The 26,391-nt window shown below is 37.3% G+C and overlaps 1 protein-coding gene across 5 annotated transcripts in view; it reads right to left on the bottom strand.

Annotated features, from left to right (window-relative positions):
- PEX5L (peroxisomal biogenesis factor 5 like) overlaps window positions 1–16,677 on the bottom strand; it is a 116,498-nt gene extending 99,821 nt beyond the window's left edge. For all 5 annotated transcript variants that reach the window (XM_054835925.1, XM_054835926.1, XM_054835929.1 and 2 more), the window contains exon 1: window positions 16,153–16,677. In XM_054835925.1, the coding sequence (XP_054691900.1) occupies window positions 16,153–16,173 (21 nt within the window). In that variant the 5' untranslated portion in view covers window positions 16,174–16,677. The remainder of the gene's footprint in view (window positions 1–16,152) is intronic.
- Between the last annotated feature and the right edge of the window lie 9,714 nt (window positions 16,678–26,391).

Below are 26,391 nucleotides of genomic sequence, written 5' to 3'. Positions count from 1 at the left end.
CTTCTAATTACATCTGTATTATCCCTTGAACTAAAAGGGTCTCTGCAGATGTCGGAGGGAGGGGGGGTATAGCTCAGCAACTTGCAGTGATCTGTTCCATTCAACTCAAGATCTGTCTGATCTTCTATTTTCCATCTCTAAGATTGACTACAGATAATTTTTGCTATGATCGTTAGTAGTAATAGCTCTAAAGGCAGTGCAGCGTATAGAGGGAATAGGACTCAGGACTCCTTCCTCCTCCTAAGCAAGAATCCCTAGGGAATTGAGATCCAAGTATCTTACTTAGTTAATCTTTATTAACTTTTTCGAGAGGTTGGTGATCTTTCCTGGAGGGCTGGTCTGGGATTCTACAAGCAGTAGTCTACAGCTCACATAGTCTAATGACAAAGTAGTGCATTCAAAACTGAGAACTACTTAAAGCAAAAGCTGTGGCCCCTAACAGCAGGTTTGGTTGAAACTGTCTTTACCAGCATAGCTTAAGAAACGAGAGTGGAAGTGAATGTATGTATCTTCTACCCATGGGGCAGACTGAGATTTATACCAGGTATGAGGCTGCGGTCTCTTTCTGCAGATAAAGGCTGTTAAAGCATCTGGTGACCATGGTGATATTTAGGGCACCTTGGGCATATTCCTTCCGCTGTAGAAGAGCTCTAATGGCTGGGGGTGTGTGTCTCATAGTTATCTTAACTGGCTGGCCCACTCTCACAGCTGCTTTTAACGCAGTAACAAACTAAGAATCACATGGTGAAGGATGTGCTCCAGGTAATATAAAGGTGTTAATCTTAAATTCCCTGTGTTCACTAAAGTCTTCCATCTGAATTTAGTTATGAAGACTATTTCATCAGGTATCACGCAGTCTTTGACATTTTATGTTCTTCAAAATTCCAGGTCGATATGCCTGCTAATTAAAGTGGTAGGAACCCTTTCATGGTCCAAGTGGTGTGCTCTGTTTTTTCTAACAGTACACCCATTTTCTGGCCCTTTTCTCAGAATTATTCAAACTGGTTCTACTGCTTTGAATAAACTCTTTAACTTCATACCTTTTCCGAACTCTATCTTGAAAAGCCACTTTGAAAATGTATCCGTAGAGTAGTTGGTTTTTTGCATCCCACTGCTCAACACCAGTCTGTTCCTTGTCCTCTTACGATTATCATATTATGTGTTATTAGTCTTAGAAAGCCACCCTGAAACCCAGTCATCTTGTTTTAGAAAAATACTAGGTGTATCTATTGCACTACATTGTTATTTTTCTGCATTATATGTGAAAAATGGAGAAATGAGAATAATCTTTCACTGTAAACAATAGGTAAACAAGGCTTTCTATCCAAAGTATGCAATGTCAGTTTATTTCTGAAGACCATACCATTTGCTAGTGTGCCCTAATGCAGCAAACTGATTTGTGGAAATCAAGACTGGGCTCACAGTGTTACTCCATTTACTGTATTTCTTTTATTACAGATTTTGAGTATACAACAGTTATGAAGTAATGCATTATAATTGATTAGCCAGACATAGCTGGGATTAAACTGGGACACTGTGGTGCAAAAAATTTGTTCTAGTTTCATAGAACCAATGTATAAACTCAGAGGAGGTCCCTGCACTATCTGCTAAAACACATTAACCAGCTCTGCTCTTAAAACTCTGACCCTTCACTTGGGTACTGAGCCTGGTTCAGAATGAGATTTTCCTCCTTGCCTCCTGTGGTTGGGGGTTCAACCCTGCTGTCCTGCCCCCACTTCCATGGTGTGACTTGTGTGCTCAGTGCTGTGCTGTTACTGGGCAGGACATTCCCAAATGGAATTTACTTCATAGTTCCTTTGTTATTTTTAGTTTTCCCCATTCATTTATGGTTCTCTGTTATTGCAGTACTCATCTGCTTCTCTTCTCTTACATGAATCATTGTTCTATCCATGTCTTATCAGCAATATACCAGAAGGAAGAGTTAAATTTACTTGGCTACGTTTCCCTGTTTTGAAGAGAGCCCTCTTGTATTTGGGATTCCATTATCTGTATATGTCTTCCAACTCCCCTACCAATTCACTTATGTGAAAGGCACTGAATGCTGTGTCATGCTGTTAACTATAATTTCTGTGAAATCTGGCAAAAAGCTTGGATTCAAACCTAAAGGTTATTTTTAAGATGACTTTTCATTTTTTTCATTTGTATGAGAATAAAAAAATCAGTTTAGGAATTAGAAACAAAAGTGGTTTCCATAACTGCATGAATGTGTGCTTCTATGTTTTAATACATCTGGATAACACTCTGTGAGGATGGAAGTGCTTTTTTTCTCTCTTACTGATGGAGAACAGGGGCACGTAGACAGTAAGTGCCTTGTCCAAGTTCCTATAGAAAATCTGTGGCAATGACAAAGCAGGAACTTAACCCCAGATCCCTCTGTAGTACTGCCATAACCATTGGAGGTTACTTCATTATGTGTGTGGATCCAGAAAGTTATTGCACAGAACTTGCATTTAAATAGAAGTACAATCCATTTGGGGTCGGTGCCAGTGTAAATGATTTGTAACGCCAGATAAGATCCTGTGCGGTTCCAGGGAAGGACTTAAGACCTGGCATGTGCACACTTGGGACAGTTTAATCTTTGCTGGGGAACCGCCTTCAGTTGCTGTAACTGTCCTACCAGCACCTTTCCCACATACTGAACTGTCAGGTGAGGAAGGCCCTTTGTTCCCACATGCAGCTGATCATGCTCGGTCTTCGAACTTCTGTCTGTCTCCCCAGGTCTGAGCCAAGTGTTGCCTTTTTCAAATTCAGTCAGTAAACAACAGTTTCTCAAACAATGCATAGTAGATTGAGTGCTTTTTCTTATCTAACCTGTTGGAAGAAATGATCTAAAAAGAATGGAATCTGCCTTTCTTATAGACAGAGTAGATTATATTTAAAACCCTTCAAATTGTACAATAGGTATTTTAATCCTTCAACTGTTTCTTCAGAAAGTAGATAATGTACCACATACAAATGGAGTGTAAACAGGTACAAAGTAGAATTTAGTCTACTTCTATACTAGTTATTTCTCTGTGTTCACAGAATGAAGATATGCCGTTTAAGACTACTTTGAGGCAAGGAACAATACTTCCTACTGTGAAAGATTTTAAACAAAATCCTGATTGCACTGAAATTAATAATATCTTTGTCACTGATTTTACTGGAACCAGGATTTCAGGATTTCACTGGATGGGGAGTAGATGAAGAGAGTAGCATATTTTTAAATGAATCTTGCAGTATATGAGTACTTGGTGCCATCATCTTCTGCCAGTAATAAGTATTAACAAGATAGTGACATAACACAGAAATCTGCAATAAATTTCCTGGTTTGAAATTATGCTACTCATATTTCAGAAATTTTTTTACTGCCCATAAACACAAGTTCTGATGGACTGCTCAAAACTAAAACTGGAGGGGAAGAAATGGTAACCAGATACATTAACTTTTCCCTTGTTATTTAGTGAGAACCTGTAAATATAAGTCAGAGCAGAATTTATTTAATGTCTGTAATATATTTTTGTCCTTTATGAAAACAATTTATTTGAGGAGGAACAACTGACAAGTGTAGATGAACTCGTAGTCAGTGATTCTGTTGCTTTTCAAGAAGTGTCAGTTATAAAGAATCAAAAAAACCCCATTGAAAATAGATACATAATTGTCTCTAGTAAACTTAGATTCTGTAAAGTATTAGCAGATATTCTGTAAAGTATTAGCAGATATTTGATAGGTATGTTTTTAACTGTCAGTTGAAGTGGGAATGATAGTCCAGCCTCATCATCAGTAGTTTCAAAATAAAACATAAACCAGAATGTGTCGTATAAATGTCATAGTGGGAAAAAAAAAAAGTGTTACGTTTCCACTTGAAGATGAGTGTAAATGTTTCACACTCCTTACTGACTGCTGTCCAAAAGATTATGCAGTTGAAGCAACTACTTTCTTGTCTGCTGAAATGCTAGGTAGGATTTTAATTTTTAGAACCGATGATTTAGCAAGAAAGACTAGAAATCAAAGAATGCCTCTCGGCAGTGATATATCAAAAGCACTGTGGAGGCATTCAATTCATAATTGAAAAAAAAAAAAAAAGTGATTGTTTATTGTGGAATAGTCTAAGCCAAGCACTCTACTTCCTTGGAAGAGCTGTGCAAAAGTCAGTAAAGACCTTATTATTTCCATATTTTCTATTTGCAGTTCTTCAGCCAATTGCAGTTGTTCAGTGGGCACACTACGTACATTTTAGCCATCTGACAAACTTTGTCTTGGTATACGTAGTCTTTCTAGTCTCTATCTTGTCTGGTTGGCCACTTCACTAATGTAATCTTTCTCCTCCCTAATTCTGCTAACGACACTTACACAGGATGGAACTTGAGCAAGTTTGTGTGCAAGAAGGAATAGTAAATACTTTCATTTGTAAATTTACATAAAATTACTTTGGTGCTTAGAAAAAACACAAAATATATACACAACAACCTCTACATACAGTTTTTTCTGTGATGATTAATGAGTCTGAGTTAATTACTTGGAATTTTATTTGAAACTTTATTTCTGATATTTGTCAGTGACTACTTGAGAAAAGGGCAATGAAATTCTGTTACTCTTTGGCAGCTATAAAACACTTTGGAAATAAGCGTTCCTATTTTGTGTACTTGCAGGAAAAAGTACTTAACTCATCAAATGACCATCCTATTTCCTTGCTCAGTAAATTTAGCAATATGCTTTTGCATATCTTTGACTACCCATTATCCAGTGATCTTGCCTATTTGGAAACTCTTTGCTGGCATGACTCCTGAAATTCTTAAAGACGAGTAGCATAGTGACACTCAGTAAACTGCAGTGCGGGAAATGCTAGAAACCAAGAGCTACAAGGCTGTAACGATGTTGTCAAGTTGTGATGGAGTGTTCATGGGCATCTGTCTGCCTGATACATTGAGGAATGCAAATGACAGCCATCATGATCTGAAATAGGAAAGGAACCCCATAAATCAGATCCTGAAATAGTTTCATGAGCCTGATTTAACCCAGAAATCATTTTCTGACTCCGTCTACTAGAAGGGATGTGGGACTGACTATAAGATGTAGTTTTATGATCCCTTCAAAGAGACCAGTCCAAAGTGAGTTCAGCAGTTTTTCCTGAGTAGGACTGCAAAACAGACCACTGGATTATCTTAAATAAGAGCATATGCTCTAAATAATGACCATCACATTTATTTTTGGAGTTTAGAAGAGAAAAGTAGTGGTAGTATGGAGAAAAAGCTGTATCCTACCTGCTTAGATCTAGGAAAATATCCCTACTGGTTCTGATGGATTCTCATGCATACACACTTCAGCTGTTATTAAAATAAATTTAAGCTTACTGTTACACAATGTTAACACAGCTGGTGATTTCAAACCCTCAGTGCCGGCTTGTGGGAATGTGAATACAAGATGGGGAAAAGCTTTAGTGTTTCTAGCATGAACCATTGAGTTTAGCTGTATGGGGGAAATACATTTCCTCTGATTATTAAGGTTTTAAATGTAGCAAAACTCTCAGTTCAGCTGAGTGGGAGACTTGATAAGGAAGCTGGCAGAGAGAGTATTCAAACTGTAGAGCTCAGCTCTACGAGTAGTCAAAAGGATGTTTTAGGCTAGGCAATGGGGGAAGTGAGACTAATTTGTCAGTTCCTGTATGGCTCTATTAACAGGAGGCTACTGAAGCTGTGAAGACAGTCAAGCCCTCTGCTGCCATAATAGGAAGACTTTTGACTTCTTGATGTTAAGGATTTTGGTCTTACTGAACAAGAGTGAGGGTTTGTTTCTGCTGAAGTTAGAGCAATTTCAGAAGACAAGGAGAGTGTTGTTGAGATTCGGTCTTCTGCTCTTGCGGGCAGCTTGTCATACAAAGTCTTTCATAAATTGATTGTGCTTCATCTTTAAAGTAATTATGTTTTTTGCCTTCACTATTCCAATTGGAAGGCTATTGGAAATCTTGATTGCTCTAATGATTAGAAACCTTCTAATTTCCAACCTAAATTTATTCACAGCTGGTGAATATCCATTTGTTCCTATGCCAGTTTTGTCCTTAGCTAATTTAGGTTTTTCCATATCTGGTGTTTATCTCCCTGATGCATTTACATGCTGTGATTATGTGCCTGCTGAGCCATCATTTCGCTGAATGAAATAAGCCAAAAACTTTTGGTGTCTTCTGGTAAGATAGACTTTCCCTTTTTCTTGATCATCCTTCTTTGGACCTGTTTCCATGCCTCTCTTCTTGACCAGATCTGTACAAGATTCTCAATTGAAAATTTGCTAGTGGCATTGTAAACTGGCATTGATATTTTCCTGACTATTCTGGAAAAATCTCTTCTAAAGCTAGATCTGCATTTGTCTTTTTTATGGATATATCGTATTAATGGCTTATAGTCATCTTGTATATGCAAGTCTTTCTTCTTAATCATTTCTAAATTATAGTTTACAGCTTAGGGTAGACATTTTTTGTTGTTGATGTTCAACAGCATATTGTGCTGTTAAATTTAATCATATTTGTATTGTTGGTTTACAGAGTTCCCTCTGAGTTTCAGGTCAATATACAGTACTGATGATGTGTCCCAATACTGATGATGTTTCCCAGCATTGAGCAATCCACAAATGTAATCAACATCTTTCAGTTTCTAGCAGGTTTATGGATGAAACATCAGACATCAGTTCCAACGCTTATCCACTAAGACCTTCTCTGTTATTTTCTCAGTCTGATAGTCCTTCCTTCAATGCTGTATTTTTCATTTCCCCATGAATGAGTTTCTTGCCCTCTTTACAGATTTTCTACTATTCCTTACTTTCTCCAGCTTCACCAATAATTTTTTTTGTGGCACTGTAACAAATGCTTACCAAAGAAAATATAGATCAAGTCAGTTACATCTTCCTTTCCTGTAAACCTAGTTATGATAACAGAAAATGCTGTCAAGTTTGCCTGACATTATCTTCTCTTGATAAATTCAAATAGCATTTCTTCCAGTTTTCTGTATATGTTTATTTGTTTATTTTTCCTTAAAGTCTGTCCCCTAAACCCTTGCAGATTATGGATAGCCATGTGGGTATCTGAGCTGTTATTTGTCTTACCTTTTTTCTCACTTTATCTTAAATCTTGACATATTTTCTATTGTCCTGTCATATGACACCATGTCCAGATTCATAACTAGACTATTAAATATTTGCTACCAAGTCTTCAATTTCATATACCAGTTCCATCAGCAGTTTGGGATAGAGATTATATAGTGTATCTCTGCATGAGCTTTTGCTTCACACATTGGTAATTGCAGGATTCATACCCTTGTACCCATTTTGTGTTTTCACCATAAATTAGGTTATCCATAATACGAATTCCTCTTAAGTATGTTTTGCTTCCCCCCACACCTCCTTAATAATGTAACTGAAAAAGTTTCACCTGTTGTTTTAGTATACTTTCAAGATCTAAATAAGCTTTACTTTTGGCAATTTGTACTTTTTCCTTCTGCCTTTGAGGAGCATCTCCATTCCTTGTATGTTCTTGGCTTAGTCTTAACATTTTAACAATTGAAAATATTAGTTCTGAAGCTTCTTACAATTTTTTTCTCCCACTTTCTTGACATCCAGGTTCCTAATGAAACCAACACCTTTGGTTTTCTGTTTTTCCAGAACAGCACATAATCTTTTATTATAAGTGCTCCAGGGATAAGTGTTCTTTCACTGTTTCCATGTAGCATCCAGCTGTTTTCTGATAGTTCAGATTGCTTTGGTTTGTTGCACAGGTAAGTCTATGCATCCTTTCCAGTTTTATATACCTTGCCATATTGTGTACATTACCTGGATTAAGTACAGTGGTAATATTAACAATGTTTTCTACTCTTCAGACCAATAACAGCACTTCTTTCCTTCCTAGTTTCCGTTCTTTTGCCTTGTTTTTCTCTGTGCATCATAATTTTCCTCCTTTCTTTTATCTAACAAACTAGAGATACGATTCTCATCTAACCTTCTGTTGTCATTCTTATTTTGAGAAGTTTATTATGTTGGGGCGTTTTGTGGTTTTGTGGGTTTGTTTTGTTTGGTTGATTTTTTTTTTTTACTACTACTTTTACTTACTACTGCTGGTCATTCTTCCTTATATTCATTTTTCAAAGTCGTCTTAAAATTGTCCTTGTTCTTGGAAGGAGTGTTAAATGATAGATAGCAAAAGATGAAAGAGCTTGTCTACATCTGAAGCTTGCAACTGCAAAATTATCTTCCTTGTTAAACTTCAGTGAATGACAGCAGAAATAACTTGTCACTTTGAGACACATGTTGAGCTACACTTATTATTACTTCATTAATCACTTCTATGATATTTCTGTTATTATTTCTATGACAAGTGTCCAAGGCCTTAGTGAAGACTAAGGCCATCCTCCTAATTTACATAAATAATATTAATCTGTTCTTCTGTGTAAAATACCAGATACAGACTTTTTTCAGATCTTCCTATTAGGGGATTGTCCTCTGGATTTTAAAAAACTCTGACAGATTAACATAAAATCAAAATGTGATGTTTTTTCTCCGTTTTACATAATACTAAAAAATACTCAAAAAGCTTCTATTTATGATAGTCTTTGCTTACTCTTACATTATTATCAAACTCGACCTTAGTAAATTCTGTGAACTTAAACTCTAATATTCAGTGTTACTTATTGAGAAAGAGATCTCTATATTCCTGGGTAGGCTTAAACAGCCAAGTATTATCTCTCAATTGACTTTTAACGAACAGTGAGTAAGAGTTCCTGAACCTTTTTCTTGATACAAGTACCAGTTAGAAAATGAATTAGAAAATGCAATTTGTAACAGCTTTTCTGCCCCTCTTCAGGACACGCTGTAGTCTCTACTTGACACACTAACTTTGGAATCTGACTGGTGACATTAGGAAGACAAGAATTAATGTGAAAAAGGCTTGGAAGCCAATTATTATCTTATTCACATCAGTATAATTTCCATTTACATTCAGTCATGTAAAGATAGATACAGCTGGCTCTAATGTTGGCAAGGCAAATTTTAAAGTTTGTTTCTTCAGCTTTTGAAAACTAGTCTATACAGCCAAATGATTGATCTAAGGAAAAAAAAAACGACAAAGAAAAACTTGGTCTTAAAATAAATGCATGTCAAAAACATTCTGAAGTTGTCATTTCTAAATGTCAGTGGATAAGAATATTTGAATTTCTTTTATGTATCTCATAACAGAAAACAAAGTCTTAATGTAATCAAGAAAGATTGTTTGTCTGAATTCATTGTACAGTAGTTTCCTCATCAAATATGCTTTTGTTATTTTACTGACAGATTCTAAATGCATAGCTGTTATTTTCTATGTTAATGCTGTCCACTGATGTTTGTATTCATGTAACTGTACAGTGGTAATATTAACAATGTTTTCTACTCTTCAGACCAATAACAGCATTTCTTTCCTTCCTAGTTTCCGTTCTTTTGCCTTATTTTTCCATTCAGTATTATAAGTTTCAGTGACTTGATATCTTAGACTTAATTTATTTATATGCAAATAAACCATTGGAAGTGAAACTCATGTACTGATGACTCAGAATTTCAAAAGCCTAAGCAAGCAATGAAATATCACACCGTTCATAATAATTGTGACCTGGTAGGAGAATTTGCTGAATATGGTGTTTATGATCCTTAGGCATTTTGTTAGTAATGTTACTGGACAATGATGAAAATGCATAACTACAGAAAGTCACCTCCTAGTTTACAGATCATGACACCTGATTTGGAAGATGACTACTCTGTTTTGTAGTATCAGCTTTTTCTGAAATAAACTGTGCAAACTTACATTCTGTGATACAAACAACTAGTGGATACTTCCTGTGCTGGGTATGTAAGAAAAACAAGCTGGTTAGACTAATTCTATGTTTTTACCATTTTCATTTCTAACTGTTGCAAAAAGGGTAGCAAATTAAACTACATAGATGGTTTTAAACAGAACTGGTTTAGACATCAAAGCCCCCCCCCCCTTTTTTTTTAAAAAAAAAAAAGTTTCTGGAGAATCAGCTTGCTTAGAAACAAGATAATTATAAATTAGGAATTCTTTTCTACAGATGAATGTCTATGAGACTGCATTTCCTAAAGGGAATTCTATATGTGGTTATCTTATCTTTCCCATCCTTTCCTTGTCCTACTTGGATATTTCATCCTGGTCTAGCTTATGGACTTTTTTCCAACTTTTTGGCATCCTCCTCTGCATAGCAATTTCATCTATGTTCTTCCATTCTGAGACTGCTGGCCTGTCTTTTTCTGATATATTAACAGTTGGTCCCATTAAACTAAGTCGTTTTCAAACATGTGTAAGCCTAAACTTTCAAACAAGTTTAAGCTAAGTAATCAAAATAGACACACACTCTCTCTCTCTCTCTCTGTAGGTCTTTATGCAGCTGAGTGTTTTGCTATTGATCGTCAGTCCTTGGTTTTAGTAGTTCTGCAGGTGCATTTTAGGATATTTGAAAACATGATTTGACAAAAAAAAGTAACTGCTATTCAAGCTTAGCTTACGTGGTAATTGGAGTAGACAACATAGGTGGGGCAAAATGAATGCTTGGAAAGGTGATTGGGCTTGCTGAAGCTATATAATGAAGCTAGAGGTAAAATCCAGGTTTCTAGATGTGTAGTTTAAAGAATTAGTAACTGCATCATGTTATCATCATTTGTGGCAATAGTGGTAGATCTTAAAAAAAAATACAGCATGATTTCTTGAGTAAACAGTGCCTTTTTTGTGAAAGCTATATACTGGATTTAGACTAACATATTTATATACATAAATGACAGTGCTAGGGACTGGCATTTTTTTCTATGTTTTGAAGGAGTTTAATTCCAGAATAGAGGGATGGATCCTTATTTAGTTAGTACGAGTTCCTTTTAATTTGCATCCAGCAAAAATACCCTGTGTGCCAAGAGTTTCTGAGCCTTTGCAAAATTTTCTGCTAGGTTCTTGTAAAACTGCTTAACAGCTTCAAGGAATGCTTCTCTATACTAGCATTACAAATACCCACAATTTGTGCAGTTTCAGTATGCGCCTTAGCCAAAAGCAGTATATCACCTACTTTCTTTGAATGAACTTCTTTCAATGAAAGCGAGTTAATTATTTTTAGCTTGTTTCATTTATAAGCAGTTCATAATCTGCTGTTCAATACTTGAAAATCTGCTAGTGAATAACTGGAAAATATCAAGACAAAATGGCAAACATGCCACCATAAACACTGGCCTAGTATTGTGAGTACTTTTAGAAAAGGCTTGCAATAATGGAAAATTATCAGTTTATCATAATAGAATTTCAGCTAGGCTAGGAGTTATGATTCATCGACATCACTAGGGATCAGTTAGCAGTTCAGCTATGTGCTCAGGTTTTTAGAATTTTGTAGCTTAAAGTTATTAAGTTTATGTTGATCTTAACAGCTGAACAAAGATTCAATCTAGCATTGAATTAAATTTTATGTTGTGCATATTCTTTGTGGGCTGTTTTATTCCTGTACAAAATGTATAGCTGAGAGATTACCTTTTTATTATTCATAACTGATAGTTATTTACTTTAGGTGGCATCGTAACCAATACTGTTATAGTATTTTTAATAGGTTACCAAATAAGCAAAGATGGGACTTGCATCTGCGGCTAATCTTGAGACAGTTCTGCTTCATTTCTCCCAGTGAGTTAGCTGCATCTTAAGTGTTGGGAAATCAGTGCAAAAATATTTTTATAACTTCTAAAATATTTACCAACACTTTTCAGGCCCCGTAAAACATGTGAAGCCCTTGAGGTTTCATCTTGCAAGAATTTTCATGTGTAGATAGTTATTCTTCTGTAGACGCACTATGATCATATAGGTGTGTGTTTGATAAATTAAATCTTACTGAAATGTGAATAATTAATATAGGTCATTTCATGTAAATATGAAATGCCAGTGGTAGAATGTTAAATATCTTTAATAATACAAAGCACAACATAACAATTCAGGGCATGAAGTTGACTGCCTATGCAATTAAAAGTTTAGGAGATTAACTACCTGATCTGGAACCTGGCCAAGGCATCGTGACTAACAAGCCTGTTCTTGTGAAAAAGAGCCAGAGGAACTCTGATAGCCATGTGTGGTCAAGATTTCTCTTTTGTCTAAATTAAGCCATCTCAAAACATAACACTGCCATACATAAAATCCCATGCCAACATTTGGCAAAGCACTACTTCTGTTCAAGCATTTGTGCTGGAGAAAGCTGACTATATACAGCATCAAGGCAAACAGTTCTGAAAGCGTTTATTTTGAGTTTCCCAGTATGCCAAATGCTGCTGAAAATCCCATTCTATGATTGTAATTTACCTTTCATCCATTTATAGAACTCTCATAAAAGTCAATGGGAGGGACTGGTACCAGGTATATAATAAACTGTAAAAACTTTAAAACATCTTATTGTTGGCTGTTAAAATGATAGACATTTTAGAACAGTGACTGTTGGATGAATGCAGCTTATGTTCTGCTTCCATCTGGTCTGCTACTGTTTCCTTGAAGATGATGAAAAACAGTACACATTGGATTGCACACACTGTCCTAAGGGAGAAATACTCTCACCTGTACAGTTTAGCATTTAGATTCGGTTCTTTTGCCGTATCTGTGTAATCCCAGGGTGTGCTCCTGTAACTATTCAGTTTCATCCTGTCAGACCCTAAGTTTACTGAATTAAACAGGACTTCTTACATAATTGAAGTTGTATGTTTGTAGGCAAATAGCCTGTGCATCTCATCTGAAGTTCTCTTTCTCATGCAAAAGTCCCACTTTAAAGGCTCAGGCTTCAGGACGTAGCTATGTGCCTTAGAACCTAAGCCAGTCCCTGTTATGTTTTAGACAGTTACTGTGTAAACCGAACAGGTTGGTAAATATGGCTAAATCAAATGCTAATGCTTATTATGATAGTGAAATAGCTTTAAAAGAGCTCCCGTGGCACTGTACTTCTCTGCATCCTGTTTCTGTTTGCAGTGCTGGCTCTGCGGAAGGCCACTTCGCCTTTCTCCTAGTATTTTATGTGAAAGCGTGTGGTGCACAAGTAACACAAAGGCTAGTCCTTTAGAAAGGTACGTAGAAATGTAAAGACAGTGGTTGAACCAGAAACATACCTTCTTTTTAGATTTTTATTTTTTTACTGTCTGTGGAATTTTAGCTTGGGACCTCTCTAGTATTTCTGTGTTGTGAGGATTCATTTATAAAACAGTAAAAGGAAAATCTAGACCTAGGTCTTTGGAATAAACTAAGTGATTTTCTGGGATTCAGAAAAAATAAAAACCAATCTGTACTATAAACTAAAAAATTGAGATACACATATTATGGCCTGATGTAGTGAAGTACTTTAAGTGTTTGTTGGATTCAGCAGTGCTTAAATACAAAGTATATTTCATCTACACTTGCAGAATTTACTGAGCTTAGTCAGAAATTCCTCAGTGAAGCTGATAATGCTTGATGCCTATTCAGGATAGGTAAATTCTCAGTCTCTGTAATTACGCTTATTACATTGTTACAGTTGTTAATGTTCTCATCTTTCAGAAGTCTTTCAAGAATTAGCTGAGTTATAACAGATTATTAGTAAAACATTGGCTCTCTAAATATCTTTTAAAGTAACTGGACTAAGGAATTATTTCTGCAGATTTTACTTTTACATCTGAGAACAAAACACTAGGAAAAGGGGAAACGATGACTGGCATTCTGAATCAGATCCTACATTTGATCACAGTAACTTCAGAAAAGCTTTTGCCTTAAAGAGTGTAGGCTCAGGCATTTTGTATTGGCACATCATTTTGCATTTGGATGTATAAAGTTAGATGCTTAAGTACCCAGGTAGGGTCCAGCTAAACACTCCAATTTCATTCCTTTAAGTGGAAGCTCTATAAAGACACTGAGCAAATCACAAACATGGTTGGTTTTGTTTAGGAGTCCAGGTACTGACTTAGGTGCTGGACTTAATCCACCCAAGTTTGGATGGTTTTACGGTTCACCTTATTTTTGATCGGCAGGTGATTGCAAATAGTTTTCCTTACGTTAGCAGAAGTTTTACCAGAAGTCTTGGAGATACTAAGAAAAGGACTCATAATGCTTAAGATGTTCCTACATTTTTGTTAGCATGTGGTTTGATACTGTACTTGTATGGTAACTTTGATAGTTTGTGTTTCAACAGGGCTTCATAAATGTTACAGTAGATCATTTCATTGCAAATAAATTAGCTCTTTATTCTCTTTGTCTGACTCACTTAAAGGCTCTAGTTAAGGATATAGTAAACATGAAAATCTCTCCTAATGCTTTAGGCTTTTTTAGGTGTTATCTGAAGAATATTAATGCTTCCTGTTAGGACAGAAATATATTAAAAAGTTTGGTTGATAAACTCAGATGGGTTTTTATTTTTAACAATGACAAGTGTACTCAATATGGGTTTTTATTTTTAACAATGACAAGTGTACTCAATATGAACAGTATTTTTAATTCAGCAAACTTTTAAAGATATTTTAGTTAGAATTTGATTACATTTGGGCTAGAAAAATGAAAATATTTTGGGGAAAAAAAAAAGTAAAGGACATCAGTCACTACATATTTGTATATTTTGACCTGATTTTCTATTGCGAATTTGATTTAACCTTTTAATGACTCAAAGTTTACAATGCTGCCAGACACCTCAATATTCCATTATATTTCCTTTTAAAAAGTGTTGTATGTTTGTTGAAACCTTGTGATATATTACTCATAGCAGAGAACTTCTGCTTTCTTAAGGGTACAAATACATATTTGCCAACGTCCAATTTGGTATCATTAGTTATAGGATTGTTTTTGTGTTCCATAAAACAAAGCATAGTCTAATCTTATCAGAAAAAAATAGTAATACGTATACTCCTTCCATGGATTACATTTCTTGTTAAAACCTGTTTGCTCTCCTATTGCAAGCAATATTATGACACATTATTTATCATTGTTGAGATTAGATAACACAAACATGAGAGAGTAACTGGTATCATTCAGTTCTGGAAAGCAGAGAGTGCTGAATCAGAGTCCTCACTTAACTCACATACATTGTACACAACCCTGTGTTTGACATTGACTTAAGTTTAATGTCCCTGATGACCATTCAGCAGATTTTTAAATGCTGTGCAGAATCACACCAAACAGAAGTGGTCAGCTTACACTTCCTAAAACTGCAGTTTCTCTGTAAACAGCCTTAGTACTAACAACACTATGTGCAAGGCTGATGCCACAGTACATGATAAAAGCATTTGATCATTCCTGGCAATGAACGCAAAGCCAGATTGGGGTCTAAAAGCAAAGAAATTAATTTGAGAGATCAGTGTAAACCTTTACTCCACTTTGGCATTTCATCCTCCTCCAGAATAGACTTGGCTTTCCAAGGAAGAGCCATGTGAAGGAGAGCGGGAGTCAAGGTTAAAGTCATCACGTCCAAGGCACTAGTATGTTTTTATCAGGGAGAGGCATTTTCTGCTAGGGCGATGTGGATCAATAAGATCATGAGACAAGATTTCTGTCTAAAATGTTGAAGTCACTTAGACATGTGTTTGAATTCATTCTACAAAGTCATCTTGGGGCTTAGCAAAATCAATCCTCATCCCATGTTGGGAGGGAAGAATAGATATCCATCACCTTTAAACACAACACACTGTGCAAACTGACGGCTTTAGTGTGGCATGAAATCTTTGCAGATTTTGCAAAGCAAGTGCTCTGTCTTTTCCCTTATTGTTTGCCCTTCACTTGACATACAGGAAGAGATGCATCAGGAGGATGGCAGGAGACATGTGTCACTTAAAGCATGCCATAACAAGCTTTGCCCTGGAATGCTCCCTTGAATCTGTTTGAACAAGCAGGCATAATAAATGCAAAAATATACACAAAACTTCACCTAGTTATAAAGTTGATAGAACCCCTTTTCCATCCTCCCCCCTGAGCAGAGCTAGCCCCAGGCAAGCTCTTCTTTCAGCCTGAGCTGGAGTGCCATGATCACATTGCACCAGTTCACTTGTTGCATAGTGCCAAGGTGGCATCTCTCCCCTCTGCTCAACCAACAGAAACTTCACCAAATCATATTTCAGCAGAGCCCATTCAAAGGGTTTCTCCTCTCCAGCCTGCTTGCAGCCTCTTACCTGCATGTGTCCCTGGTACATTCTGCTTTGTCTGGTTCAGGTGCCCCTCAGGCCGACAGGTTGGGTGTATGCTGAGGTGAGGGCACTTCTCCTGTGCACTCGACTAAAAGAAAGAAAAAAGAAAAAAAAAGGAAAAAAAAAAAAAAAGGCTAACCCTGAAAGACCTGTTTTTTGCAAAAGATTCAGTTTGTCCTGGAAGCTTCTTTACTGTTTTCCATAACCCAGTGATCCGGGCTGCTTCCTTCCCTCCTCTCTTCCTTTCTGTCTCTCTCTCCCTCTCTCTGCCTTTTTAATGCGGTGCTGCAAACTGCAAAGGAGCTGTTCCTCGCGGGGTGCTGGGGGGAGGCGGGCCGGACCCAGGCGACAGCGGCTGCTGCGGGGCCGCCGGGCGGGGAGCGGCGCGGGGCGGAGCGGGGCCGCCCGCTGCCGGGCCTCGCCCGCCGCACCTCGCCTCGTCCCGCTGCCAGCCGGCCCGGCCTGCCCGCCTGGCGGCCCTGGCCCCGGCGGCTCTCCCCCGCCTCCTGGAGGCAGCCCCAGCCTCCCCCCCCTCCCTCCCTCCTTTCTTCTCTCCTCCCTCTTTCCCTCCCTCCTTCCCTCCCTCCGTCCGCAGAGGGAGCGCGCGGCATCCGGGGAACGCGGGGAGCCCCGCGGCCACCGGGCGGAGCCCTGCCGGGGTCCCGGGGGAACGGCGGTCCCCCGGCCACACCGCCCCGCCAGGGGCTGGCGGCTTCCACTGCAGCAAAAAAACCAAAAATTTAAAAAAACCAAACCAGCATAACAGCAAAAATATTGGAGCGTCCCGGAGCCAAAACGCGGCCAAACCTGGATCTGGCATACGGAGCCTCCCAGATGGCCGCGAGTTTTGCCTCCTCGCGCGGAAGGAGAGGGGTCGCATCCCAGGCAATGGTTGTCTCCCAACCTGGGGTCGGCTATGACCTGCTCACAGCCCTTCCCCACCGCGGCTGCAGCTGGAAGAGGGCTGCTTGCTCCTGCCTGCCTGCCTGCAGCACTGAAAAAGTTTAGCATCGCAGAGCTAGATGGAAGCGCAGGCTGTGGTCATAATTAAACTGAATCTTAGTAATATGCTTGTGCCAGGCCCTACCTTGTGCCTTGCGTATGAAGAGCAACTGTGATCTGTTGTGATTCACAGAAAGTGTCAGAAGACTTTTTTTATGGCTTGATAGTATTCCTTGGTAATGTTTTTCAATGCTTGTCATACAGAAAAAAGTCTGGCAATAGCCTGTACGTGCAAACTTCTGACCTTGTAAACTGGCACAATAGGCCTGCTAAATTCTGCAAGTGACACCTGCATCATCTTGGATCCAGCTTTTTTCTGCTCTCCTCCACCTAAACCCTTAAATTTCTAATCTGCTAAAAAGAACAGCTGCTTCAATTTCATTGCAAATTTCTGTTCCACCCAGTATATCTATATTCAGTGGCACAGAAAACATCCAGCGCCTGGAATTTGCTAGATTGTATAATTTCTTGGCTCTGAGCTCCCAAGCCTTACTATTAAACTGCACAAAACTTTATGATGCTTTTGATTGACCAGAGAAATTCAACCTTAAGCGTATTCCAGTACTAGAGCAATGCAAAATAGATTTCTTATTCCTGAAACCAGCACATTTGTATCATCGCAGCTCTCATTTCAGCTGACTAAATATGCCTTTCTGAAGCGTTCCTATTCAGCTAAAAAAATGGGGTTTTGCAGAATGTGAGATTGTGAAGTCGTCAGTGATGGCACAAGCAAAATCTAGCCAATTATTTTTTTTCACTTAAGCTTGAGAGTTTTATCTTTTAGATAGATAGCAAAAGTGACAGTTCTCTTACATCAAATGAATATGTATCCAGCACTCTGAGATTTTCAAACTGCCTAGGAGTTTAGCCATGTATTGGTGATAAAAGGAAATACGAAATGAATATTTTTTTGTCTAAATCCCTTAAGCCTCTTTGAAAACCTCAATTAAGAGCTGATGAGCTTAAAATACTTCTTTGGGATTGTCCATACATGTTAGACATATATTACTGTAAAACTCCACTGTGTAATACAAAAGGTGACTGCACTTCCACAGATGAAAATATCAGATTTGAATTATTATGGTTTCATTTAAAATATAAAATACAGAGTATGGATTTTTCAGATGTAAGTATCTGGCTGCCTTTGTGCTCAATCTAGAAGAAAGTTTAGGTCTAGATGAGAAAAAGCAAGTCCTATTTGAACTTGGAGCCTTGGTGTCTTTGCTGTTTGTTGAACAGAGATGTATTAGACTCTTATGCTTTTAGTAATCTCAAAGGTGCACTCTTTCACTCTGGCTACAGTAGATCCAGATTATCCTTTCCTCGGGTTAGTGTGCAAGTTTTCTATTGTAGCTGAATGTTTTTAAGGCATGCGAAAAGTTTCTTTTTTGTTGTTTTAAGTACAGGGCTTTCTTGTTTTTTCAGGAGGAGGCTGAGATAAATTTGTCAACGCCAGTACGTAGCAATATCTGTTTTCTCTAAATCTACGTATATGCATCATTATTTAAATTTTTCCTACGGAGTAGGAAAAAATACACCTATAGTAGAAGTATTGTTAATTCAGGAACGATTATTCATACCATATTATTTGTGGGTGAGGGACAAACATTGGTAGAATTTGGCAAAATCCAAATGCTAGATATGAGATTTTGTAGTATAGTGTGTTGGAATAGGCATTTTTCTTAATGCATCAGAAGCAGGTGCATTCATTTTGCAATTTTTTGATGCAATGGCATACTGGTGCCACATTCTTGGCAAGATCTGGCAGATCCAGTAAAGCCAGGTAGATCCAGCTTTTACCTTTTTCCTTAGCAGGGGGCTAAATCGCTTGGCACTGGTCAATAAGAAGGCTGGCAAAGCAGCAATCAGTGCAGTGGAGAGACGGAGGGAGATGTATGCATAGATAGATGGATGACAGCGGTTTCTTCTTAAGGAGCTGTTTTTTAAATATCTTTCAGTGCAAGCCACACTCACGTGCAATGCTGTGCTTCCACAAGTGTAAACTCTGCCTTTGCTCCAGCTCTTCACTAGAAGAAGCTTCAGCAAGATTGTTTTTCTGTCTCCATCCAGTTCTAATCTGGAATCAATGCACAGTATTTTTTCCTCAGTTATAGTACAATTTCAAAAATGTGCAATGGTGGGTGGGACAGAAAGCATTAACTTGCAATTCTGTAACGTAAATATAAAGGCAAGTTCTTTACAGCTTAGAGAAAGGTGAGTGCCAGGACCCATGCTGTTTGTGACTCTGTTCTATTTGTGAATGTGAAGGTCTGTTATGTTACAGGGCATATTTAATGGCACAAGGTTCACTTGCTAAAATGCTTTAAAAACATTTTTCTATTGTGGTCCCTTTTGGTCTGTGTGGCTGCCTTAGTATTTGAACCAGTGATGTCTGTATACTATGAGGTCTCTAAGCTTTGTTGTTTGTTATGGCAAAAATGGGAAAAATCATGGTAAAAAATATGAAAGTCATAATGTTTGTTAAGAAGAAGAAGAGTCACCATATGGCTCAACAGATTTTAATTAATATTAAATTGCCAGGGGAAATTTTGCAAAAAGTCAAATAAAAATCCTTTATTTTACAAATAAGTGCTCAGAATTTGTTTTCAAATATATTTCTGGGGCAATTAGGACTATTAGGAAACCCAGAGATAGTAATGGGTACAGGGGCATTTTCAGAAATACAGAAGTGCACAGGGTGTTTTTGGAGAATCTGGCAGCTACCTAGTTACTGTCAAAAACCTGACATTTAAATCCTACTGGGAGGCCTATTGATTTTTCAAAAGTGGTAGATATTTCATTCCTTTCGACCCTACTGATATTTATGTCATCTTGCAAATTTAACATAGTTTTAAATCACTGATTCTGAAACTGCACAAAACAGCACATACAGACTCCAAATTAATAACAGTTATCGTAGTATTCTTCATTAACAAAGTGATTGGAATGGTAAAGTCTGTGGTTTCCATGCCAAGAAACCACATGGCAAGGGCAAGTCATGATTTTTATTAGGGGAATCATGCCATGATAAACAGACCTGCACATTCCAAGTCAGAAAAGCAAATATATACTCAATGTGAAACATGTAGTTAAGTGCTCTTCCTTAGTAGGGATGCTTTTCTGAAGGTGGGCAATAGGTAACTTGAAGGAAAAAGAGTTTCCATAGCTGTAAGTTGTGCACACCAAAGAGTTCAATGGAAGAGTTTTAATGCAAATTGAGGATGATGATTAGTGGCATCAGAGGCAGCCGTTGCCTGTGATGTGCTGTACTTCTGTAGCTTCAGAATCAAGACTTGGAGAGAGCACTTTGGGCAACTCAGAGCTCTGCGTGCATGGCAGGTTGTTGGCTCCATCACTCTACTGTGCTCAGATCTCTCTGAATCTCTTGGTGTTTCTCATATATGACAACAGATTGTGTTGCCAGCATTCAACAATATAATTTGTTTGGTCATAAAGATACAGATTTGCCACTTTGTTCAATAGTAGATTAATGTTCTGGTGCATATACCTTATATAAAACAACACTCTATTAGCTCATGTAACCATGGAGATAATAAGTAATTTGCATACATGGAAACTCTTTGGGTTCATATAGGCCCAACGCCTGCATTTTATTAAGAAATAGATCTTTACAAACATTAATACTAACAAATATTTTCATGAATGATATTTTCTGCTAACTGAAAATAATTGGCCTAATTTGTGAAAACATGGAGATGATTAGAAATTAACTACCGAAAATAACCTAGCTTATTCTTAGACTCAAGTGAAGTGCAAAAACTGTGAAAATTAAGTTCAGTTGTTAATTTATTAATAGTCTTAAATCTTATTAATAACATAGAATTAAGAATTTAAAATATTGTTAGTTCTGACACATTCTAATTACACTTTATACTTTTCTAGTTGCAGTTGTAAGGTATGAATGGTACAACCACACATTAATGAAAGTGCTAATTATATTATGTGTATTTACACATTACTTTTATATGCTAACATGATTTATATGTGTTTAGGGAATGCATGTAAAGGAAGTGTTTGAGGTGCTTTTACATACTTTAATGAATAATACATTTGAGCAACACACAATCCAAAATTAATTTTAAAAAGCTAAAAGTTTTGCTAATGATGCATATAAAACAATTAACAAGACTCAATGTAGAAACCACAAGTCACAGTAGCAAATAGCAATTAGATTGTAAATAGCCTGAGTAGAGTACTAACAGGATAACTCTTCATTATGTTGGAGTTGCACCAGTTTTGTTCACCTGTAACTCTGTGTCTGTCAGTAAATATCAGCCTAGAACTTGTCAACAGAATACCACATTGTTCCAGATTATGAGTAGCATAATTACAAACTCCACAGTCCTATTTCAGTTGCAGCTTCCATAGTTGTTACCCTAATTTACATATAGCTTGTTGTTACCACCATCTTAAGTATAGGACAAGTGATGTGAGTGGGCAGAGGGGGGAGCAGTCCAGCTGCATCCCTGTTAGCACTGTCTTACATGTTGTACAGGTGGTGATATGTGATGGGCCAAGGTTGCTGTGCACATAGCCTGTGCCACTCAGGCCTATATCTGAAACAAGCACTGTAGAGAAATTGTATCTTCCTTGGGAAAGGTGGGCTGCGAGTGGGCTCTTCACATACACTTGTATTGAGTTCAGCAGCAGCTGAGGATACAAGTCATGGTTATCCATAGAATCTTTAAGGTTGGAAAAGACCTCTAAGATCATCAAGTCCAATCGTCAACCCAGTACCATCATGTCTACTAAACCATGCCGCAAAGTGCCATGTCTACACATTTTTTGAACACCTCCAGGGATGATGACTCCACCACTTCTCTGGACAGCCTTTTCCAATGCCTGACCACTCTTTCCATGAAGAAATTTTTCCTCATATCCAATCTAAACTTCCCCTGATGCAACTTGAGACCATTTCATCTTGTCCTTTCACTAGTTACTTGGGAGAAGAGACAAACACCCACCTCACTACAACCTCCTTTGAGGTAGTTATAGAGAACGGTAAGCTCTCCCCTCAGCCTCCTCTTCTCCAGACTAAACAAGCTCAGTTCCCTCAGCCGCTCCTCATAAGACTTGTGCTCCAGTCCCTTTACTAGCTTCGTTGCCCTTCTCTCGACATGCTCCAGCAGCTCAAGGTCCTTCTTGTACTGAGGGGTTGAAAACTGAACTAACTATCCATTAACATATCACCCACATCATATCATAAGAACAGGAAATGGCCTTCTAGTAGATCTGTCCTGCCTTTATCTTGCGTGTTTGTATTTGTTAGCACCATAGTTATTGTTGCTTATCCAGCCATATATTCAGTTTCCCAGCAGAGGAGATTTACTTTGTTTGCAGAGAGGCTGGGTTTGATGTGTAGTAACACTGTTCTCACAGAAATGCCTTTTACAAAAAGGATCTTCTGCCTATTTAGAGAAAGGAAGGAGGAGAAAGTATGTCTCTCCACTTTCCCTGTGCAACCTGATTGCAGATTCCAAGAAAACTTCATTTCAATGCCCAATGCTCTTAAGTTTTCCTGAATTTCGACCCTGGCATGCTTCTGCTGAAGTAAACGCAAACTTTTCACTGACTTCGTTGAAACAGAGTGCCTTATCTATGTAAGTGTTGCAGACTTATAAACCAACCATTCCTCCTTTATCAAGTAGAAAAAAGTTTTATGGAAGATGTAGAATCTCCAAGCATACATGTGTACTGCAGTTACTGTGATTGCAGTGTAGTATGAATGCATTAGGGCTGATTCTGCATCCTCTTAATGAAAGTCTCAAAATGTGGAAAGTCCACAACCCCCAAGATAATCAGCTCCAGTGCTTAATTATCCTATTATTTGAAAGTTTTTACTATTGACCTTACTTAAATATGCATTGCTGAACTTTATGCCCTTTTTTTTTTTGCTTTAGCCAAAATTGATGTAGAGAAGGATGTATTCCCTTTCCCTTTGTACACAGTTTAAGAAAATTATTTAGTCTCCTTCAATTTTCTCTTTTCTAGGCTAAGTAATCCCAGTTCCTTAAACCTTGTCACGTAGATTGGGTTTTCTAGATCTTGATCATCTTTCTTACTACTTTCCTTAGACTAGTTTACTTCAGCAATGTCCAAAACTGGACAAGTAACTACTCTAGTCAACTCTTAGTCAGTAGACCAGAAAAATTTCCTCATGTGTATTACACACAGGATTTCTGTTTATACATCTTCCATATGACGTTGCAACACCATGATGCTGTTGAGTCATGTTCAGCTTGTGATCTACTGTTACCTTTGGTGATATTCCTGGGTCATTTGCTTACCCACTGTGGTTTTTTTGTTGTTGATTAGTCTTACCTAACTGTAGAATTTTTGCATTGTACTTATCGACTTGTATCCTGCTTATTCAAAACCATCTCTCCACTTTATCTAGACGTTTTTAAATTCTGATCACATCCTTGTCTTGTTCTCAGAAGCTTTTCCAGCTTCATGTTACCTGCAAATTTAACAAATATGCTTTCTATTCCTTTAGCCAAATCATTAATCAAAATACTGAATTATATGCTGTTCTGTGGAGTGTCACTTGGGAAACCCCTCTAGTTTGACAGTGAATCATCAATAACTGTTTTCTGAGTTGAGTTAAGCAGCCATCTAACAGTGACAGTCTAGACCATGTTTCCCCCAGCCGTATATGACAATATTATAAAGTTCTTATTAAAAATAGCCAGTCTTTTTTTCCTGTCTGTAATGCCTGTTACCTTACTGTACAGAGAAGAAACCAGTCTGCATTGCTGCTTACTCATCCCCTTATAATCTCCTAGATACTTAAATTGTTTGTTTGATTAATTGTCATAGTATTTCTGCTGTAATTAGAAGTAAGTTTTCTGGCCTTTCTTTTCCCTCTTTTTAATGCTAAGCATTATGTTTGTACCTGTTTACAAGTTCTATGTAATGTTTCTGAGATTGCTTCAATCTATGCTCAAAGTGTCTGAGGGTGAATTTGATCAGGTGTAGTTATTCTGAAAAGATCTAATATGCCTAAATACTTTCAAGCCTGTGTTTTCCCATCACTGGTGTTAGGTCTGTTAGACTTCTGATCACAGCTGACCATCCTAGGTAATTTAAATCTAGTTTTTTTCAGATAGCAGTAATATTTTAACAGCATGTAGCTCACCGGTGGTTCCAAAACATGTTTTAGAAGCTGCATAAATATACAGGCATTTACCTACTCCAAGCTTCTGATGTCTGTGGCCAGATGGGTGCCAGTATCCAAGCTGGCTTTGATTTAAAACTAGCTTTGGTATGTCTGCACTACGTTGCCGTTACATCAGGGAGTACAATGTAAACACATCAATTCACCTTGAAGTTAGGAAAAATTACTTATATAGAATACTTGCTATAGAGTTAATGAAAATCTGGTTTAAATGTTTTAATATTGCTAAAAATGTTTACATAGTACCAGTACCTAAAACATGCTAGACCTCAAATGAAAGGATGATTTGCAAGGATTTTCTTCTGATCATTTTTTCTTGAGTACAAAAAAACTTTAGAGATCTCAAAGTGAAAATTTTTGCTTTTTAATCAGATTTTATCCACTTGTGATTACTGATAATATAGACAACACATATTCCCCTTACCATGTTTAACTACTTCACTATTTGTTGTACTTGACAAACCTTGAGAATTTACTGGATTCAGTGAAGCATCTATTTAGAGTGACTCCACACAGTTACATAAGGGATTTTCTGGCAGCAAAAGGTTTAATGTTGCTGCATAAATTCTGGGTAGCCAGCATGAAGAAGATATAAGAATACTTTATACCTTAGATCCTATTCCATACAAAAGAAAGAAGGATTTTTGTTGAAGTATGAATATTCTTAATCACTGGAGAGGTACTGCAATACAGAGGAGTTAAAAACCTGAAACACCTAGCTCATATATTGTTTTTAAACTACTGATCTCAAAGCATTTTGGCAGTAAGTGCTGTTATCTGCATTTTGTACAGGTAGAGATAGGGGTTGGGAAATTACTTTCGTTTCATCACTAACTGTGGAGGTTGTTAAACAGCTACTGTTCAAGTTAAGACATTTTATGATCAGCAGTTCCAATAACGTTCATCAGGGAGTATTCAAGGAACCGCTTAAGAATGTCTCTGGACTGTTAATGTTGTTTTTTATTAATTGATACAGCACTAGGAAGGCAAATACTGTGCCAGAATTTTAAATGGGATAGCTTAGTAATTACAGGCCTTTCAGCCTGGTGCCAATCCCTGGCAAAATTATGGAAGACTGATATGGGACATTATTAGTAAAGTAATAATCAGGAATAATGTAATTTATGGCAGTTCTCATTGGTTTATGGAAAATATATCTTGTCGGACTAACTCAATAGCTTTCTTATGATATATGAGGTTTGGTTGATGAATGTTGTAGTGCTGATGTAATGGACTTCCTTAGGGTATTTGTCATGGTACCATGTAATCTTTGATTAAGAAATGAGAATAATGCAAATTTAACTGGGCAACACATTAAAAGGACCTAAAACTGCTTATCTGGTAGTCTTAATATGCAAAGTGGGAATGATTATCTAAAAGAATCCCTCAGGAATTTTTGGGCCATGTTCTGTTTCCCATTTATTTTAATGAGAAAAAAATTTAAATCATTAATGGTAAATTTATACACATGGAGTTAAAATTTGGGACTTTGGAAATAAAGTTAACTTGTGATCCACAAATCATATATGCTTCAGTAAAACTGAAGGTAATACCACACACACACATATATATTTGTTTTATAGATGTATATTTTCATATATATGAACAAATAATTTAGCTTATATTTGCAGGATGAATGACTATCCTGAGAAATAATGACGGAAAAGTTTTTGGGAGATCATGATACATAATTCATTGAATGTAGGATTTCACTATCACATACTGGCCAACGGCCTAAAGATGGCCTAAAGAGAAACTTCAAACAGGAATCATGACGTTATGCTACTTTTGTGTCAGTAGTGATGTGATAACTTCCTAAATATCTGAGTATGTGTGAAGATTCATATTCATGTTTCAAAAAGAATAAAGAGTTGATGAAGGCTTAGGGAATGATTAATGGATTGGACATTCTGTGCAGCAAGATATTTAAGGGGTTGAACCTATTTAGTTTAAGCAAAGATAATTTGTCCCAGCCTTCATCTATATAAGGCACAGAATATGATACTGGAAAAATTTTCAACATA

This window comes from Grus americana, chromosome 9 (assembly GCF_028858705.1).
Source record: "Grus americana isolate bGruAme1 chromosome 9, bGruAme1.mat, whole genome shotgun sequence".
Lineage (NCBI taxonomy): Eukaryota > Metazoa > Chordata > Aves > Gruiformes > Gruidae > Grus > Grus americana.
Note: the sequence above shows the minus strand (reverse complement) of the source record. Positions and strands in the feature narration are given on the sequence as shown.